General features: G+C 63.2%; 1 protein-coding gene across 3 annotated transcripts in view; it reads left to right on the top strand.

Moving 5' to 3' along the window:
- Window positions 1-212: 212 nt before the first annotated feature.
- Window positions 213-22,993, top strand: part of STARD8 (StAR related lipid transfer domain containing 8) — a 59,855-nt gene continuing 37,074 nt past the window's right edge. Inside the window, exons 1-2 of one of the 3 annotated variants that reach the window (XM_083796845.1) lie at window positions 213-1,042; window positions 5,162-5,195. In XM_083796845.1, the coding sequence (XP_083652971.1) occupies window positions 998-1,042; window positions 5,162-5,195 (79 nt within the window). In that variant the 5' untranslated portion in view covers window positions 213-997. Of the gene's footprint in view, window positions 1,043-5,161; window positions 5,196-10,293; window positions 10,393-17,534; window positions 17,620-22,993 lie in introns of those variants that run through there. The other 2 variants (XM_083796848.1, XM_083796847.1) reach the window with 2 other exon arrangements.

Below are 22,993 nucleotides of genomic sequence, written 5' to 3'. Positions count from 1 at the left end.
TGCCCGGTGCTGCCGGCTCCGCGGTGAGACCCGGGTGGCTTAGCCCTGCTGTCAGCCTGCCGTTGCTTGTTCTGAAATAATCTCATAAATCACAAGCTGGTGTGTTTTTCCTGATGTGCGTACACGAAGGCTTATTCTAGCCTGGAGGCTGTGTACCCAGCACCCGACTGCTTGCACAGAACTTTGTGGCACTTCCTTTTATTATGGTCTTTCTTGCAAACAAATGCTAAGCTTACACAAATGTTTGCAGGAGGAAGATAAGGAGCTGTGAATAGCTGTGAATAGAGTCAAAATGAATGGCCGGGCCATGTTTGGTGACTGCATTTTTCTTTCCTCCCCAGTTTTCTCCCAGCTGGGGTCACTGCCACAGGCTCACCACGGGGCCACTCTTGCAGGGGTGCGTGGGTCTAGCAGGGGACCCCGGCAAACCCCCGAGGGCGCTGGGGACGGCTTGTCCCTGGGAGAGCGGAGCTGTTGGGAGCCCTCTGCGAGCGCCTCCGTGACTGCTCCTAACGAGCTGGAGCCGGGGCCGGAGTGAAAATCTAAACCAGCTGGGCTTGGGTTTCCAACGTCCTCCATGTGCCTTTGACAGCGAGGCTCCCACTGCGTTTGCTCCGTGGCCGTTTCTTTTCCTTCTCTCTCCGGCTGCCTGGGAACGGGAACGCCGCGTGGTGCGCGAGGGAGGCAGGAAGGAAAGCCTGCAGCTTTTTAAAACTCGCAATCTTCAGGGAATTTCACTGCAATCCAGGCCCGTCCGCGACCAACTGAATAACGGTGCAGGGTTTGAATCGGCGTCCCGCCCCCGCGGGCAGGGCTCCCTGCCCGGCCCTCCCTCGCCGCTGCCTGCGCCGAGCCCTGCCCGCAGCCGCTGCCTGCCCGCGGCTCTGCCGCACCAGCACCCATGGGTGCGCAGCGCCGCGCTGGCCCCGGGGCCGGGGGTCGCCCCGCGCTCTAGTGCCCGGCGAGCACCGCGCCTGCCCCGGCCACCCGGCCCATCATGCCCTTGCTGGATTTTTTCTGGGCTTGCTTCAAAAGAGCCAAGGTAAGAAGCTGCCCTTTAAGCAGCGCCGGGGCTCGGACACGCCGCTGGTTCCCCGCGAGAGCCGCCCGAGGGACAGGACGGAGCGGGGAGGCGGCACGCGCGGTGCTGGGGCTGGCGAGGTGCCCGGCGCGTGCCGTGGGGCGACGTCGTGCCCGTGACACCCGGCGTGAGGAGGGTCTGGGACGTGCCGCGTGCGGGTCCCCACGGGGGCCGGCTCGGCGGTGCCGCTGGGTGCTGCGTGTACGTGTGTGTGTGTGTGTGCTGCTGGCTCGGGTGGTTTCCCTGCCTGCTGTGGGTCTGCGGGACGTGGCAGCAGAGGGCTCGGGTTCCTCTCCCTCCGTTCCCCCCATGCCCAGGCTCATTGTGAATTGCTGGTAATAACGAGCGGCCCCTCTCTGCTGTTATCCCGAGGAGGCATTCCTGCCCCCCTTTTGTTTTTGGTAGCCAGCTGCTTCTGAGTTATTAATGATAAGTAGAACAAATCTCTTCCCTCTCCTTAACTTGAGCACTCACGGCCAGAAACCTTTCCTCTGCCTGGGTCAGGTCCTGCCCGTCCATGGGCTCGTGGCTGGAGGAGGGCAGTGCACACCTCTTGCACACGCGTGTGGCACCGGCCCCGCTTCCATGGGGAGCCACGGTGCATGCCTGCAGCCCCCAGCCATGGACTGTCCCACCGCACGCATGGAGCTCACCTGGAAGCCTGGGTTGTGCCAGCGGGGCCGTGCACGGGTCTGTTTCTGCCTGTGGCCGTGCCAGCCTGAACGCAGGGTGGTGAGAGCGGGATGGCGGAGCAAGGATGGAGGCCGGAGGCCCCGGGTTTTTAATTTCCTGCAGCAGTCATTCTGTGGCATCTGGCATTTTTCATCTGGGCTTAAAGCACAACCCTCTGTTAGCCCATCCCTGCTGGTTGTGTTACTTTTGTTGTGTCACAGCCTGCGTGAGGTGTGTGGGGTGGGTTTTGGGGGTATTGTTAGCAGGGGTCTCAGGAGCACCGGGTTGGAAAAAGCGCAAGAATCACTGCATCAAGCGAGTGGGTCTGCAGTGGTGAAGCGCCTGCGGAATGCAGGCTCTTCCCCGGGGGTTTCAATACAAAGCTCAGAATAGTTAAGTCTAAAAATAACATTTGTGAATTTCATTAATAATATTAATAGCTGTCTTGTCCCTGCTGTCTCCAGAGAGCTTAGCAAGTCCTCATTAACCCTCCTTGTCCCTGCAAGCTGTTGTCATCGTCTTCTCGCTGGTGGAGATGCTGTGGCAGGGACCAGGACCTGTCCCCTGCAGCGTGTCCCCGGCTCCGTCCCGGCTCCAGCCCCCGGCTGTGTATTTCCCGCGTGCACCTCACTGCCGGGTGCCTGCGTGTAAGGGGAGTGCAGGCACCCCGAGGCTGCCAGAGACGTTTGCCGTGGGGTGGCTGGGCTTTGAGCTGGCACAGAGGGGCTGTCCCAGGGGGACACGTGCTGGAGAACAAGGCTGAGGTTCCCTCCCCTCACTGCCCGCAGCCACCTGCCGCGGGGAAAGGAAAATCCGCACAGAGAGGTGTGAAGCAGCGCGGAGCTGCCCTGGAGGTGAGCGGTGCCGGGGCGGGAGCTCGCCGGGAGCACAGAGGCGGGGGGCACACGGAGCCCCCAGCCCGGCAGCGGCGTTTCTGTTCTCGGCTGGGGCGAGAGCTGCCCGGGGTGCTCGGTGCTCGCTGGGGCTGGAGGACGTGGCTGCTCCTTGCTCCAAACGCGACAGGGATGTCGCGGGTGAGGGCTCTGCTTCGGCCGTTTTTTCCTCCTCTTTTCCCTCCCTGTGCCTGTGTTGCTCAGCTACTCGCTATGGGAGGCAGAAGAATTTCCTGAGGGCAGAGAAACGCGCAGGGCTCTGTCAGTGGGATTAAAGCTTCCCGGGTTAAATGAGGTGGAGCCGTGGCCGGGTGGAAGATTTTGTGGGAAGCAGAAGGTGTTAAGGGCGGGACACTGGGGAAGGGGAGGAAGCTCCTCAGAGTTACCTTAGGGTAGGGCCTTTTCTCTCTTCCCTCCTTTGGCTTGTCCGACCGGCACCTTACCGCGTGCCAGACCTCGCCCCACCTCCGCGGGTGTCTGCCTCCCCGGGGGGCTGCAGGGCTGATGTCTGGGGAGCTGGCGATGGTGGATATGAGAGGTCCCGGTGATCAGAGATTAAAGGTGATTAAAGACCTGGAGGTCTTTAAAAGACGTTTAGATGTAGAGCTTAGTGATGTGGTTTAGTGAAGGACTTGTTAGTGTTAGGTCAGAGGCTGGACTGGGTGGTCTTGGAGGTCTCTTCCAACCTAGACGGTTCTGTGATTCTGTGATCATCTCGCCACCCACGCTCCTCCGGCGCTGACGCTCTCCAGCTCCCCGTGTGCCGCACGTGGCACCAAGGCTCCTGCACAGGACGTCCGTGGAGGGGACAGCGCTGAGCCAGCGGCCGCGTGCCCGGGTTTCTCCCTGGGGAAGGAGGTTCGGAAACGCCAAGGGGACCCCTCCTGCGGACACAGGCTCTGCAGGCCAGCAGCGGTACCCCAGCTCCAGCCCCCGCACCAGCTGGGGTTAAGCATCGCCCCGCATCGCCCCCAGCCCTGGCAGGAAGTGGGGTCCTGGGGGGGCGGTGGGAAAGCGCGGCTCAGCACAGCGCCGCGTTCCTGGGCCGATCCCCACCGTGCGTGCGGCCCCAGCTCACCCGGCCGGGGGAGGGGGCCCTGTGCTTCGTGCTCCCTTGTGGGCAGTGCGGAGACCCCTGCTTTTAGCTGCTTTTTTCTTTGTTGTTGGCTTCCCGTGCCTGCAGATGCTGTTGTACTCTGTGCCCAGAGCCTCCTAACGCCATTAAAGTGTGGGCATCTCCCCTCCTACCCACAGCCACAAAGGTACCGAGGGCGCATTTGGGGTCCTGCACTCGGTGCCACCTCTGCTGGAGCCCGGGGCTGCCCTGCTGGGGCTTTCCCAGAGCCTGCCCCAGCTCCAGTGCAGGCATCGACCCTGTGCTGCTTTTTCTGTCCCGTGCTCAAAGACCCACCGGCACGGCGGCTGAGGCCCAGCACCTTACTTCACAGGCTGCTCAAGTCCCACTGACTTGCAATGGCTTTTTCCTTCCGTGTGGAAAATGCAGGGCACATGGTGAAAGTAAGGTTGGATGTGGGAAGGAGAAGGGCCCCTGAGAGAGCGAGTGCTCTTGTTCAGGTCCTTGGACTCCGGGGTTAGGGCTTGCTGGGCTGCAATCTCTGCCGAAATTCCCATGTGGTGGCTTAAAGGGAAAAAGGCTCCTGCATGAATTCACCCTGGGGCAGGGGCCAGATGTCCTGGGATCTCTCTTCCTCTGCTCCGGCTGTTTCTCATGCCTCTACCAGAGCTGTTCTCCAGCGGAGCTGCTGCAGGCTCCTCCCGTGGGACGGCGGTGCCTTCCCACTCCGTTCTGCTTCTGGAGAAAGGCCCTAACGCAGCCGATCCCTGCAGCAGCTGCTCGCTGAGCCCTCGTGGGTGAGGCTGGCATTCTTCTGAAATTTGTCTTGGAGAAGCACTTGTGCTGCGTGCACCGTGGTGGCGCTTTCCACGCAAAGCCCTTAGGATGTGTGTCCACACATGAGGGCCGCCGGTGTGAGCAACCAGAGCCCGAGCTGGAGAGAGGAAGGGCTGGGACACGTAGCGAGGGGCGGCTGAAGGGGACTAGCCTGCAGAGAACACGTCCTTCGGCTCTGCCTGCTCCAGCCTGCGGGCCTCGAACCCCCAGGGAGGAGGAGGAGGAGGAGGAGGAGGAGGGGGAGCAGAGCCCTGTGGCCAGAGGGCTGTGCAGGGGCTGTGGGGGCAGAGCAGCAGCGGAGCCGGGCGCGATGCTCAGTGTGTGGTGTGTGCTGTGCGGGCAGCTCGGGGGCACCGCCTGCAGCACTGTGGCACAGAGCACCGTGGGCTGCAGGCGTGCGGACAGCCGGTGTCCTCCTAATCCCCGTTTTGATCCCTTGACGTGGATCTGATGGCCCTCGGCTGTCCACCTGCCCCATCCCTGGCAATCTTGCTGGGGACTGAGCTGTACTGCATGAAGAACACAAACTGTAGGAATCTAAGAATATGAGAGTTACAAAGATAACAAAATGATTTATGTTTTTTTTTTTCTTTCTTTTCACAGTGTTTCACACTGCTAGAAGATAAGAAAGATGCAGGTAAGCTGAGACAATATTTTTCTGGGCAGGAATGCTCTCCTTGTGGGTTGGGCAGGGGTCATGAGAAGAAAAGAAAGGACCAGCCTCTGCTGGGGCTCCTGGTTCCTTCTGCCAGCAGTGTGATTTTCCCCCAAAGCATGATGTTTCATGCGAGCAGCACAGGCAACCGGTGTGAGGCAGCGCCAGCCTGGGTGCCCACCAAGCCCGGAGCCGTGCACGCGGGAGCCCCACTGCGCCGGGACGTGCCCAGTCCCTCCTCTGCCCCACTCCACCAGGGGGCTCTCCCCAGGCTGGCGACGTGGTTTGGCCGTGGAGTTGCAATAACCACCAGCAGCGGTGAAATCCCTGCCTTTGTGCGGGGGAGAAGCTCTGCGGGGCCGAGTCAGTCCTTGCCTGCGTTCGCGCCCCGTGCAGCTGTGCCGCCACGGTGAGCTGCTGGCAGAGCTGCTCCTGGCTGTGTCCTTTTCGGTTCCTCTTCTTGTCGTGAACAGCTCCTTGCTCCGCAGATACGCTCGTTAGGAGCCCTGGAGGGTTGGAGCTGCCGTGTGCTGGGCAGGGCTTTGGGGGTCCCAGGCTGCTTGCTTGCAGAAAAGTGCCGGGCCCTGCCTTCAGACCTGCTGGTGACCGCGGTGCTGGTGCTGCCTGCGAAGTGCCACTGCCCTGCGGGGCGTGAGGGGCTGCCCCGGGCCTCACCGCGTCCCCTGGCTAGCCCTGCACAAGCAGCCCCTTGTCCAGTGAGTCCCAGCTCTGGGGGGAGCAGGCGAGATAGGCAGAGGTGCTGGGCTTCGCAGCTTCAGGACCTGGTCGCAAAGAGGCTCTTTGCTCAGAGACAACTCGAGAACTGAGCCTGGCCGGGCCCTACGGTCAGCTTGTGGTCGTTGTACAGTCAGCTTGCGGTCGCCAGCTTCCAGCAGCTCTGCAAATAGAAGCAACCCGGAGCATGCCAGGCACATCGGCTCCTCTCGTGCATGCACAGGGCTCCCGTCAGGTCCCTCGGGCGGTGGGTGCCAGCAGTGACCGGCAGCCGGGGCAGGGGAGGAGCGGCGCAGGCTGTGCTGCTGAGCCGAGCCGTGTCAGCACACAACGGGAAATGCGGCGCCTGCGGGATGCGCCGGGGGATCCCCGCCGTGCTTCTCTGAACCGGGGGGCAGTGACCCGGCCCCGGCTTTGCATCCGCCGAAGGGGTAGGTGAGCTCTGCGCCCCGGCTCCTGCAAGAGCCCCGGCGCACAGGAAAACCCTGGGCAACAAAAAGTGCTTTGTGAAGGAGCTCCGGAGGTGAGCCTGGGTGGTCTCCCTTCCCTTTCAGGGGAGAGATTAGCAGCATGAATGTCAGGAGCTTGTTAACAGGGTTAGAGAGCCCTGTGCGAGGGAAGGGGCAGGGAAGACTCCGCCAGATCACATCCGTGGCTAAGACTCATTTGGGAAGGATGTTTAGAGGCTGGATTTTTTCCCTCGGCTAAAACGACCTATGAAACCCAAGTCTTTCCTGGTAAGACTCAGGTAGGCGCTGCCTTGAGCTCCACAACGCTCCCAGCCCTGCAACCCCGGCCCGAGGAGCCGGTGCAGGCGGCGGCGCTCGGTGTCCTGGCTGGGTGTGCCTGCAGGGTGCTCTGCCACGGGGGGTCTGCCCCGCTCCGGGGCACCGCGCTGCTGCTCGGCACCGAGCCCGTCCCGTCGCACAAGTCCCATTCAGGGCCCGGCTTTTCATTGCTGTCCTAGCTCCCCGCTTCCTTTCTGACATTTAGCTAAACTTTCCACGCATTGTTCTGCACGAAGCAGAAAGGAAAGGCTTGCGCACAAGCCGTGCATGCTAAAATTGCGTCCTCCGAATAAATCCCTGTTGATAGCAGCATCAGACGTCCCCGCAAGCAGGTCTGGGAGCACGCTCTGCAGATGTCATTAAGCAGTGGCCTCAATCTGACTGCTGGGAGAAGAGGACTGAGCTGGCAGCTTCCTTAAATACCTTTAAGAATTGTGTCAGGCAATGATGATGTTACAATATTTCCAAAGAGGGCTTCTTCCACTGGGCATTGTGAAATAAGAGGGAAAAGAAGCACTAGGGATTCTGCTGAACTTTTGCCCTTTTGTGAAATAATAAGGTTGTATTTGCACAGCATCTGGATCTCCAAAAATACGCTGCTAAATTTAGCTGTTGTTGATGTGTTGTCACAGCTGAGTTATTCTTTTTCTACCCAAGCTTGCTTTACACAAAAAATCTTGAGTGGGTTCTGATGATTTGTAGCTTCAGGTGTGAGGCTGTCATTTCTCACCTGACTGGTGCCCACATGTGGTGGGGGCACGGGGCAGCATCGCCCTCCTCCTCCTCCTCCTCCTCCTCCTCCTCGCCCCAGTCTGCAGCTCTGGGGCCCGGGGTGCGCGTCCCTCCTGGGCGCAGGTCACCTTGTGCCCCTTCCCCGGCGGTGCTGGATTTTGGGGGCGGAGGGGGAGGCTGGGACCTGGCTTTTTGCCATCGCTGGAGTCGGCAGGCGGGAGGAGAGGGACGCCTGCGTGACAGGAGGGTGGCAGCTGCGGCGAGTGCGCGGAGCAGCGCCGGGGTGGGACAGGACGCCCGGGCTGGCCGCGGCGACCCGTTCCAGGAACTCGTGAAACTCTTAGAAATCGCCGCCTGCTCTGTGGTGGGAGATGTGGCACTGAGTCTGGGTTACAAATGAAGAGGTAGGAAGTAGAAAAGCTGAACTGAATGTGATTACTGGAGGATTTGGCGTGCCGTGTGATGAGAGGCAGTCTTCGTTTCCCCTTCCCGTCCCTGCCTGCCCGCAGGGTCAGCGCTGGGCTGGGCCGTGGAGCCGCACTGAAGCGCTGGCCCCGCTCAGCAAGCAGCTTCCAACCCGCCCCGGGGAGCCTGCACGGGGCCGCATCCTGCCAGCCCTCGCGGTGCTGCCTGGCTCAGCGCTCTGACGGCTGCGCTGGGGGTGTTCGGTCGTCGTGGTGGGGAAGGGGGCTGCTCCTCGCCCTTCTTGTGCTCCGTCCCCTGCAGCCCCCGTGGCCTCGCTCCTGGGCGCCCTCCTCTTGCCAGGGTCAGTCCTCCCCTTGGTAGCATGAGACGCTTTGTGATCTGTTCTAATATCTTGGAAAGCAGAGAGTTACTTCCTAAATGAGAATGTATACACCAAAAATCACCCTGCCAGGGCAGTGTGAGCGAAAACAAATAGTTTATGCTTCTTTCCATCAGCTCTTTTCTCGAGCTCTGGCTGGAGATGCAATCTCCAGCATTTCCTCTTTGGCCTCCTTGTGAACTCGAGGTTGTTTTTGCACCGCTGAGCTCTCTGATATGTTTGTCCATATTGCTTTAATTTCTCCGAGAAGGTGGGCTGGTGCTGCAGCCTTCGTAATTAGGCCTCTGGGCGCAGCTGAGGTTTGCAGCCTCTGTCGTGTCCTGCTGACTGTCCGCTGGGGATCGACACCCGTATATTTACCGGTAGGCGCCAATTTACGCTGTCCCGATGCCTCGTGTTTCGGTGCTGTCCCAGGCACTGCCCCTCGGTGCCCCTGCCCCACCAAGCGGCTCCCCAGGAGCAGAGGCCTCCTGCTGCTGCTCCCCTGCCGGAGCCGGGCGAGAGGCGGCTCCGTGGGCTGCTGGCGGCGTGCGTGCGCCTACGGCCCCGGTCAACCAACAGCAGCCACCACGGAGCTGATACGGGCGTGCAAAGGGCTCGTGTTTTTATCTTGACCTACGGCAATGTGAAACGCTCTCAGTTTGTTCTCCTGTCACCTTTTTGCTCCCTAGGCTAAAAAGCAAACACTGCTGAATAAACCGCTGCCTTTCCGACCCACCCTCTCCTTCCCAGGCTGAAGGGCAGCCCGCTGACGCCACGTGCCGCAGGGACTGTTCCTGAGAAACAGCGTGAGACAGAAAGTGAGAAAAAGTGCTTTAAAAGAAAATCAAAATCAACTTGGCCACAGTTCACTTTTTCCAATAAATGATCACGAGGAAACTATTTGTCAGAAGCGAGAGGCACCTCCGGCCCGTGAGATCAAGCCATTTCTTGCCCTCGTTCCCCTCCTGCCTATAAAATGCTCTGAAACTCCAAAAATCAGCGACTGCTGCAGTAAGCTGAGACTCCCATCCCCCATCGCATCCCTCGGTCCTTCGGGGGCTTCCATTTCAGGGTCTGGAAGTTTTTCCGTTTCCTGTAGCTAACAAAATGCAGATTCCCCCCTCCGAGCAGCAGGATCCTATCAAGAACCGGGTGATTTTCTCTGCAGGGCAGAAGGGAAGAGCTGCTAGGGGGAGGACGGCTCCCGCGCTGGGAGGGCAGGGAGCGCCCAGGGCACGGGCAGCGAGCTGGGGAAGGGCCCCGGCTGCGGAGGCCAGGCTGCCGTGGGCCCGGCGCCGTCAAGTTCCTCCCGGGGCAGCAAGGAGCGATCGAGACATGCTGGAAAGAAATTGCAGGCAAGAAAGTACATTTGTGTCTGCAGCACCTGAGTAGTCTGCATGAGACCAAAAGGATCGAGAGGGAAGTTTTGTGCGTGGTTACTTCCCTGAAATTAAAATGGGAACGTACATTGAAAACTGGAAGAAAGGTTTGGCTGTGCGGTGTTTTTTCTCTGGTAAGAGCTTTACACATAAGCCACCTAAAAATGCAAAGAAAGGGAAGGTTTCCTGTGCCTGGAACAGTCCAGTAGCACTTCTGGAGAGAGCTCTGCTGTGAGCGAAGGAGGCCCTGGGCCGTGCAAACGGGACCTTTGTGGGTGCTTCGTAACGTTCGCGTGGTTCAAAGCATGACGGGTCGGATGGACAGAGAAGGCGTGAGGTGTGTGCAGGCCGGTCTGCTCGTGGTAACCCCTTCTTAGGGCAGGGGAGCGGGGTCCCGCCGGAGATGTCCTCAGCGCTCCGCCTGCCCCCTCGTCCTCGGGGGAGAGGAGGCGGGGGGCGCGTTAGGGCGTCCCCAGGCACCCCGCTGGGCGCTGCGGCCCCGGGCGGGGAACGGGCGACGCCTGCGGGCGGGGGCGGCCCCGGGGCCGGGGGCCGGGGGCCGGGTGCAGGGCCCCGGCCGGCCCGGGGGCGGCCGCGATCGTGCGCGGCCCCGCCCGGCCCCGGGCATCCCCGGCGGGGGAGGAGCCGCCGCCCGCCCGTTCCGCCCGGGGGCAGCCGCGGGGCCGGGGCCGGGGCCGGGACCCGGAGCGGGGCCGGGAGCGGGGCGCAGCCGTCGGGCTCCGGGCTGCGGCCAGCAGGTGAGGGCCGGGCCGGGCCGGGGGGCGGGGGGCACGGGCGGGCCCCCCCAGCACCGCTGCGGCTCCCCCGGTGCTCCCCCGGTGCTCCCCCGGTGCTCCCCCCCCTCCCTTCCCATCGCGGGTGCCGGGCAGCAGGGACCGGCCTGGGGCGGGAGGCGAGTGCTCGGTGCTCCCCCGGCACCGGGCACCGGGCAGGGCCCCCGGGCGGTGGGGGTGTCCCGGGGGGAGGTGGGGGCTGAGAGTCGTGGGTGGGGGGCGAAGGGCAGAGCGTGGCCTGGAAGCACGTGCTGAGGGGTCCCGGGGCCTTGCCGCACTTTTGGTCTAAAATAGTGTGAATTTGGTGACGGCCTGGCCCGGTGTCTCTGCTCGTTGCTGCTCCTGAGCAGGCTGAGGGCTGTGCGAGCGGGCTGCGGATGTCTGCAGGGGAGCGGCAGTGCTGGTGGGGCTGGAGGCGTTTGTGATGACTTGCGAGGGTGTTTGTGTAAGGCAGAGCCTTCGGCCTCATTGCGTACGTTGCAAGTGCTAGCGCTGCTTTCGTAGCCAGCCCCGCGGTAGGTTGTAGGGGCTGCTTCTGTGCGCTCGGAGCACGAGAGGGGGATTGGACGCTGCTGCAGCCCCAGGCACTCTGCTACTGAAAGCACCGGAGGGGAACAGAAATGCTGGGAACGGGGGTGTGCGGGCGGTGGGGGTGTGCGGGCGGTGGGGGTGTGCGGGCGGTGGGGGTGTGCGGGTGTGCGGGTGGCTGCACTCCGAGCCCGCCTGCCACGTGGTGGGTGAGGAGCCGGGGGTCCCCAGCTGGCATCTCCGGCCCAGCTGTAAGGGTGAGCACCCCTCCCGAGGGGCGGCCGAGAGCAGCACGGATCGCCCTGGTTGGTGGCAAACTGCTGCAGTGCTGTGGCTCGAGTCCAGGGCCTGTGGGCTTGTGCCCCCCCCGGACCCCTCCCCGTCAGGCCTTTATGAGCCCTGTGAAAGCCCTGCCCCGGCAGTCGCTCTGCATCCCGTGGAAAATAATCCTGCTCCTTCTCTGTACCCACTGCTCCTTCCTGAATGCTTCACCCGATGCCCAGCCTGCGGTGCTGATCCTCCGCTGCTGTAAGCGCCGGCCCAGGGCTCCCCGCGCCGGGCTCGTGCTGCCTGGTGGGGGGTGCTCGCCCGGTGGGGGCCACCCTCCTGCTTCGGCGTGGGGGGAGCGCGCTTCTGTGCCGATGGTGCCTCATCGGGTGGCCGGTGCCGTGCCTGAGGACAGGTCCGACACCGTGTGGGGGCAGCACCGGCCGTGTGCCCTGCTCAGTGCAAAGCGCGTGTCACTGGGGTGGTCGGTGCCCGTGTCACTGGGGTGGTCGGTGCCCGTGTCACTGCGAGCGGGTCTGTGCGCCCGGCTGCAGGTCTGTGCGCCTGGCTGCGGTCCTGGCGCTGCTGGCGTGTGGTTCTGGCCCGTGCTGTGGGACGGGCTGGGGGCCTGCACGCTGCATCCCCGCAGCAGGGACCAGGAGCGAGGCCTTTCCCTCCCCGGCCCCACGGGCATTACCAGTTTGAAACGTGGTGCTCGGGGGAAAGCATAGTTCGTCACATATAGAAGTTCTTCGTGAAAAAAAATGGTTTTAAAATCCCCTCCCTCCCACCAACCCTCCAAAAAAAGGAACCCCATACTTTTCATAAAAAAGGGGGATTGTTTTGTATTTGATAGCCTTGTAACGATACTTTTATCGGCTTTTGTATTGAGACTGTTAAAAATGTTTGAGGAATTCTTCTTCTTTTCAAACTTCAGTGCTGAGACTGGTTTGATGTGGCTTTTAAAGATGATTGTGATAACAGCCTGCGGATAACAATCCTGAAAGCAATTTATTTTGAGTTATGTGAAAGAGGAACTGTGATTTAGTTTCTCAGTCTGCTCCAATGCTCAGTGAAGAAGCAGATCTTGAACCTGCCAACTTGTGCCAGAGACTCGTGCCTTCTGCTGCTAAATGGTCTCTTTGGGAATGGTCCAAAGTACTGCTGATGGACGGGAGTAATTCCTCAGGCGGTAAGGTCAGCTTAGATTGTCACAGGTGAGGGAGGAAATGGAGTTTCCCGAAGAGTTAAGCTGTTACGAACCTAGTGGAGGAGAGTTCATTAATGCTCGGTGAGAACATTGGTTGATAAGATCCAGTGCGTTCTGGCAAAAGCGGCCTCCATTTCAGCTGTTTCCAGTGCCGTGGTTGTCTCAGAGGGAGATGTACGAGGGCCACGAGCTGCCAGCGCACCGTGGCCACCTCCCTGCCAGGGACACGGGCACCCCGTGGCCCCACTCAGGTCCCGCTGGTGCAGTCGGCTGTGCCGTGGCTCCTGGCGTGGTGCTGCAGCCAGGGCTGTCAGCCCGGCGGGCCGGGGAGCAGGGGTGCAGAAGCCTCTCTGGGGACCTGCAGGAGAGCTGCGAGCACAGCCTGGAAGTGCTGCCCCCGGCCCCCGTTGCTCCCGGGGCCAGTAAGACTCGGGTGAGTTTAATCAGCACCTCGGCTGCTTTCAGTGTCTTGGTAAGCCCAGCGTGTGCTTCCCGAGGCTGGGCTGGAATGGAAAACCGCTTTCTTAGACTTGCAAACCACCATCATTATCTCTGGAACAATAAACCATTCTGGGCGTTCTTCCCCCAGCCCTGTACCAAAGCCGCGGCGGTCAGCATCCGTGGTGGCACCGGGCTGCAAACCAGTCCCTGCCTCCTCTGGCGGCTGTGTGGGGACCGGGAGGACCTGGTTCTTCCCACCCCTCGGTGGTCCCGCGTGCACGTAGCCAGGACCAGCCCCTGCTAACCGCAGCTGCCGTCCCCCCTCGTTCCGGGCACGGTGGGTGAGGCAGGAACAGTCGGGGTGATTGAGCTGGTTGCCGCTTCTCCTCGCTAGCTTGTTTGCCTTCCCGGAGCTGGGGGCTTTCTGCTCTGCTCCGGCAGTGGCCACATAATCCGGATTCCTCAGATAAATTCCTGCTGTTTCTTTGAGATCTGTGGCCGCTGTTTTAATTGCCTTGAGCTCTGGGCCAGACACAGGATCCTTGTTTTATGAAATCAGCGCCTATGAATGATGCTGTTGTGCGTGTGTCTCTGAGTTTCTCTCTTTCTCCCTCTCGCCCTCCTCCCCTGGAAGCCGGGGAATTCGGCCCTGGCGGGGCGCTGCCTGCTGTGCCCGTGCAGCTGGCGGCACCGGCTCCAGCTGCCGTTTTGTGTCCGCTGTTAGCTTCTTTCCCGAGCACGGTGCCTGCTGCCAGATCGGCCCGTTGCCCTTTCTTTGTGAGTAACACCTCGGTAACCTGCGTGGTGGCTACCGCCGCTCTCTGCGTGCTCTCTGAGGAAACAAACCCATCTGTTCTGCCCCGGGAACGTTCCCAGCGCGGGGCCACGTGCGGCTTTGCCACCTGCAGCCGTGCCCAGGGATCCTCGTGTGGCGTCTGGGGCCCAGATTTGCTGGGGACACACCGAAATGCGGCGGGCTGCGATGGCAGCGGTGGAGATGACAGCTTTTACAGCCGTGGATTAAAAAAAGCGAGCAACTGTTGTGCGGCCGGGTGGCCAGACAGAAATAAATAGGGCTCTGCTGGGCGGGAGCGAGAGCGGGTGGCAAGTGCAGGCTGGGCCCGGCGCTGACACGTATTTCAGCCCAGATGAAGCTAGCTCATGCGAAAATGTCACAGGGTTCTCCTGTTTTCCATCTGCGGTGGTGGAAAATTATGAAACATGAATAATAGTTGCATTAGCAGAGCAAGAGTCCCCCGAGCATATGCCTGTGAATAAGTTTACCCCAGGACACTCACTCCTGGTTTGCTCATTTCTGTGGCCGTTTTTTATTTATACACCTGAAAGAGAATTTTTACTTCTCTCCCCGCCCCCCTGTTTACTTTGGTCGTCGGAAAAAGAGAACCAGACAATGACGGCTCGGGGCTGGCCAGGATGTGCTTGTTGTGGGTGCGTGGGTTTTCTCCTCGTGGTGGGTGGCCACGCGGGGCGGAGATGCATTTCCCATGGATTCGATCCGTCTGTCTATTTATTTATTTACCGCCTTTGCTTGTTTCGATTTTTCCAGGGCGTTTTCATCTGGTCGGGCCGTCGTGCGCCTTGCCCAGGAGAGGGTGCCCTTTGCTGGGCTGCCTGCCCGGGGGGAGCACCGAGGGGGCTGGCGGGTGTGGGACGGGGGCTCCGGGTGCTGCGGGGGGCACGGCAGAGGTCTGTGTCCGGGGGCAGGGGGGAGCCGTGCGTGCTGTTAGTCTTTGAGGATGCTTCGCGATCCCGTGTGGAAGATGTTCTACCTATTGTCAGCAAACACCTGGTTCTGTCTCTAACCCTCTGTGGGGCAGCAAGGAAAACAGAAATTGCCTGATAACGCAAAGGTTTGCGGGTGTGACGTGGTGTGATCAGGTGCTGTAGTACAGGAACGAGGGCGCTGAGGATGCCTTTGCTTTCATGAGCTCACGTCGGCTGTTCCCGGGCCTCCTGCGGGACTGTGAAGAAGTCCCAGAGGTGGCTGGAGCCCGTCTGGGGGTGCTGGGCTGCGGCTGTCCGATGTGCTCTGTTGGAACCTGGGCATGTGCAGATGCAGACCCAAGGGACAAATGCCAAATAACTGGTCTTTTTTAGGGGATTTGAAAATGCCTCAGTGCCATCTAGGTGTTCAGTGAGCATCTCAGTATAACCCGTCCTTCAGAACGAGGCTTTAGCTTTAGCTGCGGTGTGGCCCGGCCAATTCTCCTGCTGGACCCAGCCCAGAGCAGGGGAGGATTTTGGGCGCTGGCAGGAGCGGAGGCAGCGCGGGCGTCAGAAGCCAGGCTGCAGCGCGGGCGGCATCAGCCGGTTACCCGAAAATGCCCTCACCTCAGGTCCGGGCTGCGCGTGCCTGCTGCTGCCCACAGGATTTAACCCGGCTTTCACTGCGTGTGTGCAGGCCAGGAGGGCTTCGCTCAGCTGCCGAGCCCTGCTCCCAGCCCCAGCAGCTTACTGGTGTGGGGATGTGCTGGGAGAGATCACAGCGCTCCTCAGGTCCCGTTTCAGGTCCCCTGTGAGGGCCGGGCGGAGGTTATTGCTTCGAGCCTCTTACCAGAGCTTCTCCCGGTGCGGGTGTCCCGCACACCGGGCTCCCGGCCTCTGCTGGGAGGAGGGCACAGCCCCGCAGCCCGCTGACCCTCCCGGACGGCTTTTCCTCTATTCAGCCAGCTTCAGAGGGCCTTTGTTGGATCTTTTCCTGTCCCTTCTCAGTGACGCCCTTTGGACCACCCTAAGCTCCTCTGCCCTTGTCCTGCCGGATCCCGCTCGGTGTGGTCCCTGCTCTCCCCAGGTTCCTCCCGGCCCTGCCCAGGAGGGCAGCGCGCCGCGGGCTGCTCCCCCTGTCCCCGCAGGGCTGCGTGCCGGCCGGAGGCAGCGCTCCCCCCGTGCTGGGCACCCCGCGAGCACACGTGCATACTGGGCGCCTTGTGCAGGCGGCGGGGCGGCCCGGGGGCGAGCCCGTGGGCTCCCTGCCATTCCTCGGCCGTATGCGGGGAACTATTAATATCGCCGGGCGTGAATGCAGCCCATTCATCGGCCGGCGCGGGGGGAGCCTGCAGCGTGCACGTTTTCTGCTCCTCCCAGCCTTCGCCCGGGTCGTGCGGCCATCGGCTGGCCCCGGTGCGTGCGGGGCGAGTGTGTGCCTGCGGGGTCCGTGTCGGTCGCCGGCTGGGTGCCGTCCCCCTCGATGGCTGGGTGCTGTCCCCGTCACTGCCCGTTTATAGCTCATCGCCTCTGGGAGCCTTCCTGCCTCGCTGCCCCCACGCCTCTCCCCTTCTCGGTTTGCGTGAGGAAACGAGTGGAAAATGCTTGAAACCCTCCTCTGAGCCACTTTTTCCACTGCCTGCCCGTGTTTCCCCCTGGGGCCGCCCTGGTGCTGGTTGCACGGCTCCAACCCACGCAAGGTGCTGTGAGCCCGCCCCTCACCCAGCCGTGCCCCGTTCTCTGGGCGAACAAGCCGGCCGCCCCGCCGGTCCCCTGGGCTGCTGGCTCCGCCGTCTGCCCCGGGGCTGTGCCGCAGGGTGCTCCAGGAGCTCCGCTCACCCTCTGCACCCCCCCGGGGCAGATGCAGCCTCTGGGACAGCCGGAGCCCGAGCAGCGCTGGCTGCCCACAGCTGTCCCCTTCCCGTGGCCCTTCCCAGGAGCCGGGGCAGCGGGGCTCTGCTGGTGGAGGCGGTAAGCAGAGAGCTGCCTGGGGGTGCTGCGGAGGGGGTCAGGGCTCGGCTGGGCGCCTGGCACCCTGAGCCAGCCCCTGCCCCTCTGTAGCGAGGTGCTTCCTGCCCCGTTGCCTTACGTTTCCCACAAACAAATGTATCCTTCAGGTCTACCTTAAATACTTTTTTTCTTTTCCTCTTAGCCCCTGTATTCCAGACCCTCTCCCCCCTTTTGTTCTCCACCCTCTCGCCAATGGTTTTCAGCTGGTCCCGTCCCACAGGCCGTGGCTCTGGGATCCCAAGGCAGGCCGAGACGTGCGGGAGCATCTTCTGCAGGGCCGCCAAGCCTCGCCCCGGCCTGCCGGAGCGGCGAGCACCGAGCAAGGGGGACCCCTGCGATGCCGGGGGGGGGCTTCTGGGGGCGCAGGTCCCACGAGAGCAGCTTCTCTGCCCCGCGGCACCTCGCCGCGGCTTGTGCCCCCCCGCTTTGCCTCGCGGTGGGTTTGATGGGCAGCGGGAGCCGGGCGCGGATGGGCGCCCAGCCAGGCACTGTGCGGGGGACGCGTCTGGGGGGGGGACCCCGCGGGACAGGGAGGGGACGGCCGGGAGGGGAGGGGAGGGGAGCCCGGGGCCGCCCCCCCGTGGCGATTGGCCCCGGGGGCCGGGGCTCCGCGGCGCTGCCCCCGCCGGGCCGCGCTCCCGGCCCGCAGCCGGCCCTGCCCGCGGCCGCTCGCCCCGACAAGGGCCGGAGCCGCGGCCCCGGCTCGCATCAGCCCGCCCGGAGCGGGGCCGGGCCGGGACCCGCTGCCGCTCCCGCTGCCCGCCCCCCCGCTGTCCGTCTGTCCGTCCGTCTGTCCGCCCCCCGCCGTCCCGCTGTCCGTCCGTCCGCGTCCCGCTGTCCGTCTGTCCGTCCGTCCGTCCGCCCCCCGCCGTCCCGCTGTCCGTCCGTCCGTCCGCCCCCCGCCGTCCCGCTGTCCGTCTGTCCGCGTCCCGCTGTCCGTCCGTCCGTCCGCCCCCCGCCGTCCGTCTGCAGGCCGTGGCGCTTTGACGGGGGCGCAGCGGAGCCCGGAGGTAACGGGGGACCCGGCGGTGCGCGCTCCCGCGGGGGGGGGGAGCAAGGGGTGCCCTGAGAGCGCGCCCCCAGGGGCTGTGCGCGGCCCCGCGGCACGGGGCTGCCCCGGGCGCGGTCCCGGCGGTGCCTCGGGGCGCCCCGGGGGGGGGCGGGAGCCGCGGGGGGCACCGGGCCCCGCCAGGCACCGAGCGGCGTCCCCGGGGTCCCTCTCCCCCCCACCCCCGCGGCGGGGACCAGCGCGGGTTGAATTAAAGCGGCCGCCGGACGAGCCCCGTGTGCGGTGGGAGCCCCGCGCTGACGCCAGACGGGCCCCGCACGGTAGCGCCGTGGGAGGGCAGCGCCCTGCGCGGGCACCCAGGGCCCTGGGCACGGCCCCGCGGGCAGCTCCGTCCGGAGGCTCTGCGGCTGCCGGGTGCGGATCGGCTCGCCGTGCGCGGCGCATCGGGTTGGGAGCTGACGCGGAGCTGCCAAAGCTCTCTGCCGGGGTGTCGGGCTGGTTTGTCAGAGGCTAAAGCAAACATCAGCTTCTGTGGGATTTTGTGATTTGCGTTTCAGAACGGCTCCTTGGTGCGCGGGGCGGGAGTGGGGAGAGACCTTTGCCTTTAGAGGTCCCTGTGCAGCCGCGGGCTGTCAGAGGACGTATTGTGATGTTATTGGCAGCAGGTTGCGTTCTTTGCCGTGCACACACTTGAATTCTTATCAATGGACGTGCTTTCTTCTGTTTACATTGTAACTGAAATGCAGTTAAGAAAGGTAGAAGTGTTGCTGGAGCAGGCGTAGCAGCTCCTCGCTGCTCTGCACGGCTTTACGTTTGGGTCTGCCTCTTGCATGGTGAGCTGTGCAAGGAGCAAGGGCTTGTTTCAAAACCCCTCTGTCTTCCTCCGTTTGTTCAGGGAAAAAATAGATCAGATCCTTACACCAAAAGTTCATCACTGGTTTCCTAATGTGGCAAAACATCAAATCCCAGAGCAAAGCAGGTGGAAAGTGTAGCTTCTGAGAAGGTGCACACGCTCACTTGGTGTACGTGCACCTCCTTTGAGAAATGCTTTTCTAATAAAAGCCCAACTGAATAAATCTAATCGTGCTTCTGTTGGGCATTCCTTGTCTGCACTGCCTCAAATGTCCAACGCTAAGCGTATGCATGGGACGGGCTGCCAGCAATTTAGTTTCGTAAGAGAACAAAATATGGTTGTGCCTAAGGGCACTACAGTACTTCCCCTTGATTTCTGTACTAATTTCAAAAAGATTTGAAAGTTCTCAAAGTCAGTTTGAGGCAAGCAGGGGAAAAGAAGGCTGCCCTTTGCCTGCGGGTGTACCGGGGTCGCTGCGTGACGTGCAGATCACCTCCCGGGGAGAGGAGAGCGGGGTCTCCTTCCTGAAGCTGTGTATTCCTTGAAAACCTGGTAACAATTTGCCCAGAACAGAGGTTTGCAGACTGGCACGTGCCCTTTGCGTGGCCGTGGACGGGCTGCTGCATTCAGACGTCAGTGGGAGCAGACCCCTCCAAATACAGGCAGCGTGTCGGCCGTGGGGCTGCCGCAGCGGGGAGCGAACGCCTCCTGGCGCAGGGCTCCGGCTGCGGTGCGCGCCGTGCGGGGCGCAGGGAGGCTCCTCCACGACGGCGAGGTGGGCGCGCTCACCCGGGGCTTGTCTCATGGGCGCTTCGGGGAACGTGGTCATTCCACGGGTGTAAAAGGCATTTTGTGGTAGCGTGCGGGCCGCAAAGACTGAGGGGAGACGCTGTGCTCCTGCCAGAACCTCCCGCACCATACCGCGTGCGTGCAGGTCCTGCGGCAGCAGTGGCACTCTGAGGCTTTGTGCAAAGGATGTGGAAGAGCGAGCACAAAATTCAGCCTGCAGCATCTCTTCTCTGATGGAAGCGGTGGGAGAAGAGACCCTGACAGGAAGGGAGTGCGCTGAACCTGGCCGGGGGTGCTGGACCCGTTTGGGCAGGGGGCAGCGCAGGGAGGCTGCCGGCAGCGCTCTGCTCCGCTGCTGAGGCTCGGGGTGCTCTCAGGGAGGCTGCGGTGCCGGACGAAGGCTCGGTGTCTTGGGGGTGGCTTTGTCTCGTCTGCAGGAGCAGCACTCGCTGGTCATGGCTCTGTGTGAGTGCAGCCGGCCGGAGCAGCACCACATGGCGCTGCGTCAGGCGAGTGGCGGTACGCGGGGAGGCACGCGTGGCAGCGGGGACGTCTGCGGCCTGGCGGGCAGAGCCTCTCCTCGCCCCTCCGTTCTTCCTCCCGGCCCCACTGGGAAGCAGGAGGCAGCGTTTGGTGGGACGTGGTGCCGCCGGCGGGGACGTGGTGCCGCTGGCGGGGACGTGGTGCCGCCGGCAGGGACGTGGTGCCACCGGCGGGGCTGTGGTGCTGAGCGGCCGGAGCCTCTCCGCGGTCGGGGGCTGCGTTGCCCTTTGTGCCGGCTGCGGTGCGCTCTGGGCAGGGCCGGTGGCAGCGCGGCCGCATTCCAGCGGAGCCGGGGGTCTCCCGCCCGGTTAATGATTGAGCCACCGTAACCCTCCTTGTGCGAGCCTCTCTGAAAGTCACCTCCAGGTAATTACATTAATGCTCCCAAGCTGTCGGGGCTGCCACAGAGATGTAAAGACCCAGGGTCTTTTTCTCTGTTTCCAGCAATAAATGTGTTTTGATGTGCAGGAGGTGACGGCCGGCTGCCTTTTCTCGTCCCTGTTTCCCCTCTGAGGGACGAGGCGCGTTACCTGCCTGGCTGTGCACACGGGGTTGGCAGCGGTGCGGGGCGGCGCTGGCCTCATCCTGCTCCCCTTGTCCTGGGGCTCCCACCACCCGGCCTGGCAGCGGCACAAAGCTGCCAATACCTCGCTCCTTGGAGCCCCACGCTCATTTTGGTACAGGAACGAGAGTCTCTGACACAGGCTGGCCACTTTTGCTAATCAGGACTGCGTCAGGGCCCAGGATCACCCAGGGGAGTCAGCAGGGTGACCGAGGCAGTGGGATGCAGCTCCCAGCGCAGCCCCGGGTGCCCAGCTGCCCTCTCTGCTGGCACGGCCCTCGCCAGCCCGCTCTGCCTCCCCCCACTGTCTCCAGGCGCTGCCTGACTGGTCCCAGTTAATCATTGACGGGGTGCCTGTGCCACGTGGCCCTGCCGCATTTGCCCAGCACGCAGCGGCGGAGCTGTTTGCCGAGTCCCTTGAAGGATTCCTTATCAGAAAAGGGCACTTGTCACCCAGTGCCAGTCACAGGCTGCGTAAACGGTAACGGCTGGCTCAGGGAACCGGCCCTGGCAAACACAGCTGCTCGGGGGACCTTCCTCCCCTAGAAAATGCCGGGGGCCTTGCCCACCTCATGTCCCTCGTATCGCACAACGGTACGTCGCCAGCTGGAGGTGCCTGTGCAGTCCTGCAGCTGCCCGTGCTGGCAGCCCCCTGCTGCTGCTTCCTCAGCGCCCACCCTGCGGATCCCACGCAGACAGCCTGCTCGGTGTCACAGACCCCTGCTGCTGCCCAGGACGGGCGTTGGGGCCGCCCCTCGGGGACAGGGCTGCAGCAGCTGGGCGGCAGGCAGGTGCCCAGGGAGAGCCTCTCATCGCTGGGGACGGTGCCACAGGAGGGGACGTGTGCCTCCCTGCCGCTTCTTCCCCCACCCACCCAAACGTGCCGCGGCGGGGCTGGAGGGCAGCGCGGCGCCTGGAGCAGCTGCGCTCCCCCCCCGCGTCCCGGGGCGAGCTCCTGGGGCTGGATTCCCACAGAGCCTGCGGCGCACGCCTGGGCCTCCCGGTGCCCAACCGGCAGCAGGAGCGCGGCGCTCCTCTGGGGACTGAGTCCTCCGGGGACGGCATGCCGCTGAGGCCGGGCTGCGCTGGGGATTTGCTGCCCTTTATCTGGGGAGGGAAGAGCGTCTGACCGCGACGTGCGCGGGGTCTGCAGGGAGCCCGCTCGCGCCGATTTAATGGCAAGCGTGCTGCGCCCTGCTGGAGCTGGCCTTGATGCTCACGTTCAAAGCTCGCTGGGGCGTAAGTGTGTAGTGTCACTGCCTAGGGGAAGTGCCTGCGCTCCCAGGAGCGTGCGTGTGCTCTGCTTCCAGCGCTGCTCGTGCAAACACGACCGGGTTACAGCAGGACAGGGGGCTTCTGACCTGCAGGTTGTAACTGCCCGAGTGTAAGTAGTGTGCGAAGGTAGATGGCGGGGTTTCTGTTCTCTCCCCAGCCCCCCGGTCTTTTTTTTTTCCTCCCCATGAATTTCACAAGAATATTTTCACTGCTGTCAAGGGCACAAGTTCAGCTTCTGAATGCCCCTTTGTCTTACGCAGCACAGAGGCATCACGCTCTCCCGCCATGCCTTCTAGGAAAGGCAACAAAATGTTTCCCCCGCGCCCCTGCCAGCAGCAGCGGTGCTCCGGGCGCTGCGCTGGGCCCCGTGGCAGGCGGCGAGGCGGGAGCTGGTGCGGCCGGGCAGGGTCTGCCTGCGCGGAGGGTTGGTCCTCAGCCCCTGCTGCGGCGCAGGCGGGGAAGGGAGGGAGCAGAGGGCAGCAGGACTGGCCCCTTCTGCCCCCCTCTGGGTCCCCGTGGGGTCAGTGCCTGCAGGGTGCGAGGCTGGCGTCCCGCAGCGCCCCGTGGTTCCCGCTCCGGCCTGGGTGGGAGGGGAAGCAAAGGCAGAGAGGGCAAGGGAGTGAGCGCTGAAAGAAAAGGGAAAAGAAGAGGACTGAAGGGCGTCGGGCTGTGCTGCAGGAGCTGGGGCGAGGCTGTGGCCGGGGAGCTGTGAGCAGGGCTGGGGGGGAAGAGGGAGCGGTGCCGGGGGTCGGAGGATGCCAGCGAGGGGGCGGCCGGGGCAGGGTCTCTGTCACCCCCAGCAGAACTGCAAGCAGCCAGACGTGTCACAAGACTGCTGGGACAGAGACGCTCAGAGGTGACTCAAAGCTCACTTGACCTCGTTTCGTCAGGCTCGTTGGGTAAGAGCAGAACCTCCGGGCAGTTTCGGCCTCATTTTCCCGGACAGATAACGAACTGCCCACCGCCCCTCGCTGCCAGGCCCCCGCCCGCTCCCACAGCCGGCCCCAGCTCCGCAGAGCCCCGTGGTGCGCTGGCAGCCCAGCCCTCAGCGCCGTGCGTGCCGCTCGGAGCCCGGCAGCGCGGCCGTGCCGCCAGCCCCGCGCCTGGGGCTGTGCACGGGCTTCCTGCGGCCCTTCTGGAGTGAGGCCCTGAGGGTATGGCAGCGCCTCGCGGGCACTCGGGGCAGTCCTTTTCCCCCAGCTGCAAATAACGGGCTGCTGAAAAAAGGTTTGGAGAACTTAATCGTGCCTGGGATGGTGTGTATGAGAAGATAGGTGAGTGACTGCCGCGTGCCGGGGCTTCCTTCAGCGCCCTGCCCTGGTCCCCTGCTCCCTCCCCTTCCTTCTCCGGCCC

Source organism: Anser anser (assembly GCF_964211835.1).
Source record: "Anser anser genome assembly, chromosome: 13".
Classification (NCBI taxonomy): Eukaryota; Metazoa; Chordata; class Aves; order Anseriformes; family Anatidae; genus Anser; species Anser anser.
The sequence above is the reverse complement of the archived record's forward strand: the minus strand, read 5'-3'. Positions and strand labels throughout refer to the sequence as shown.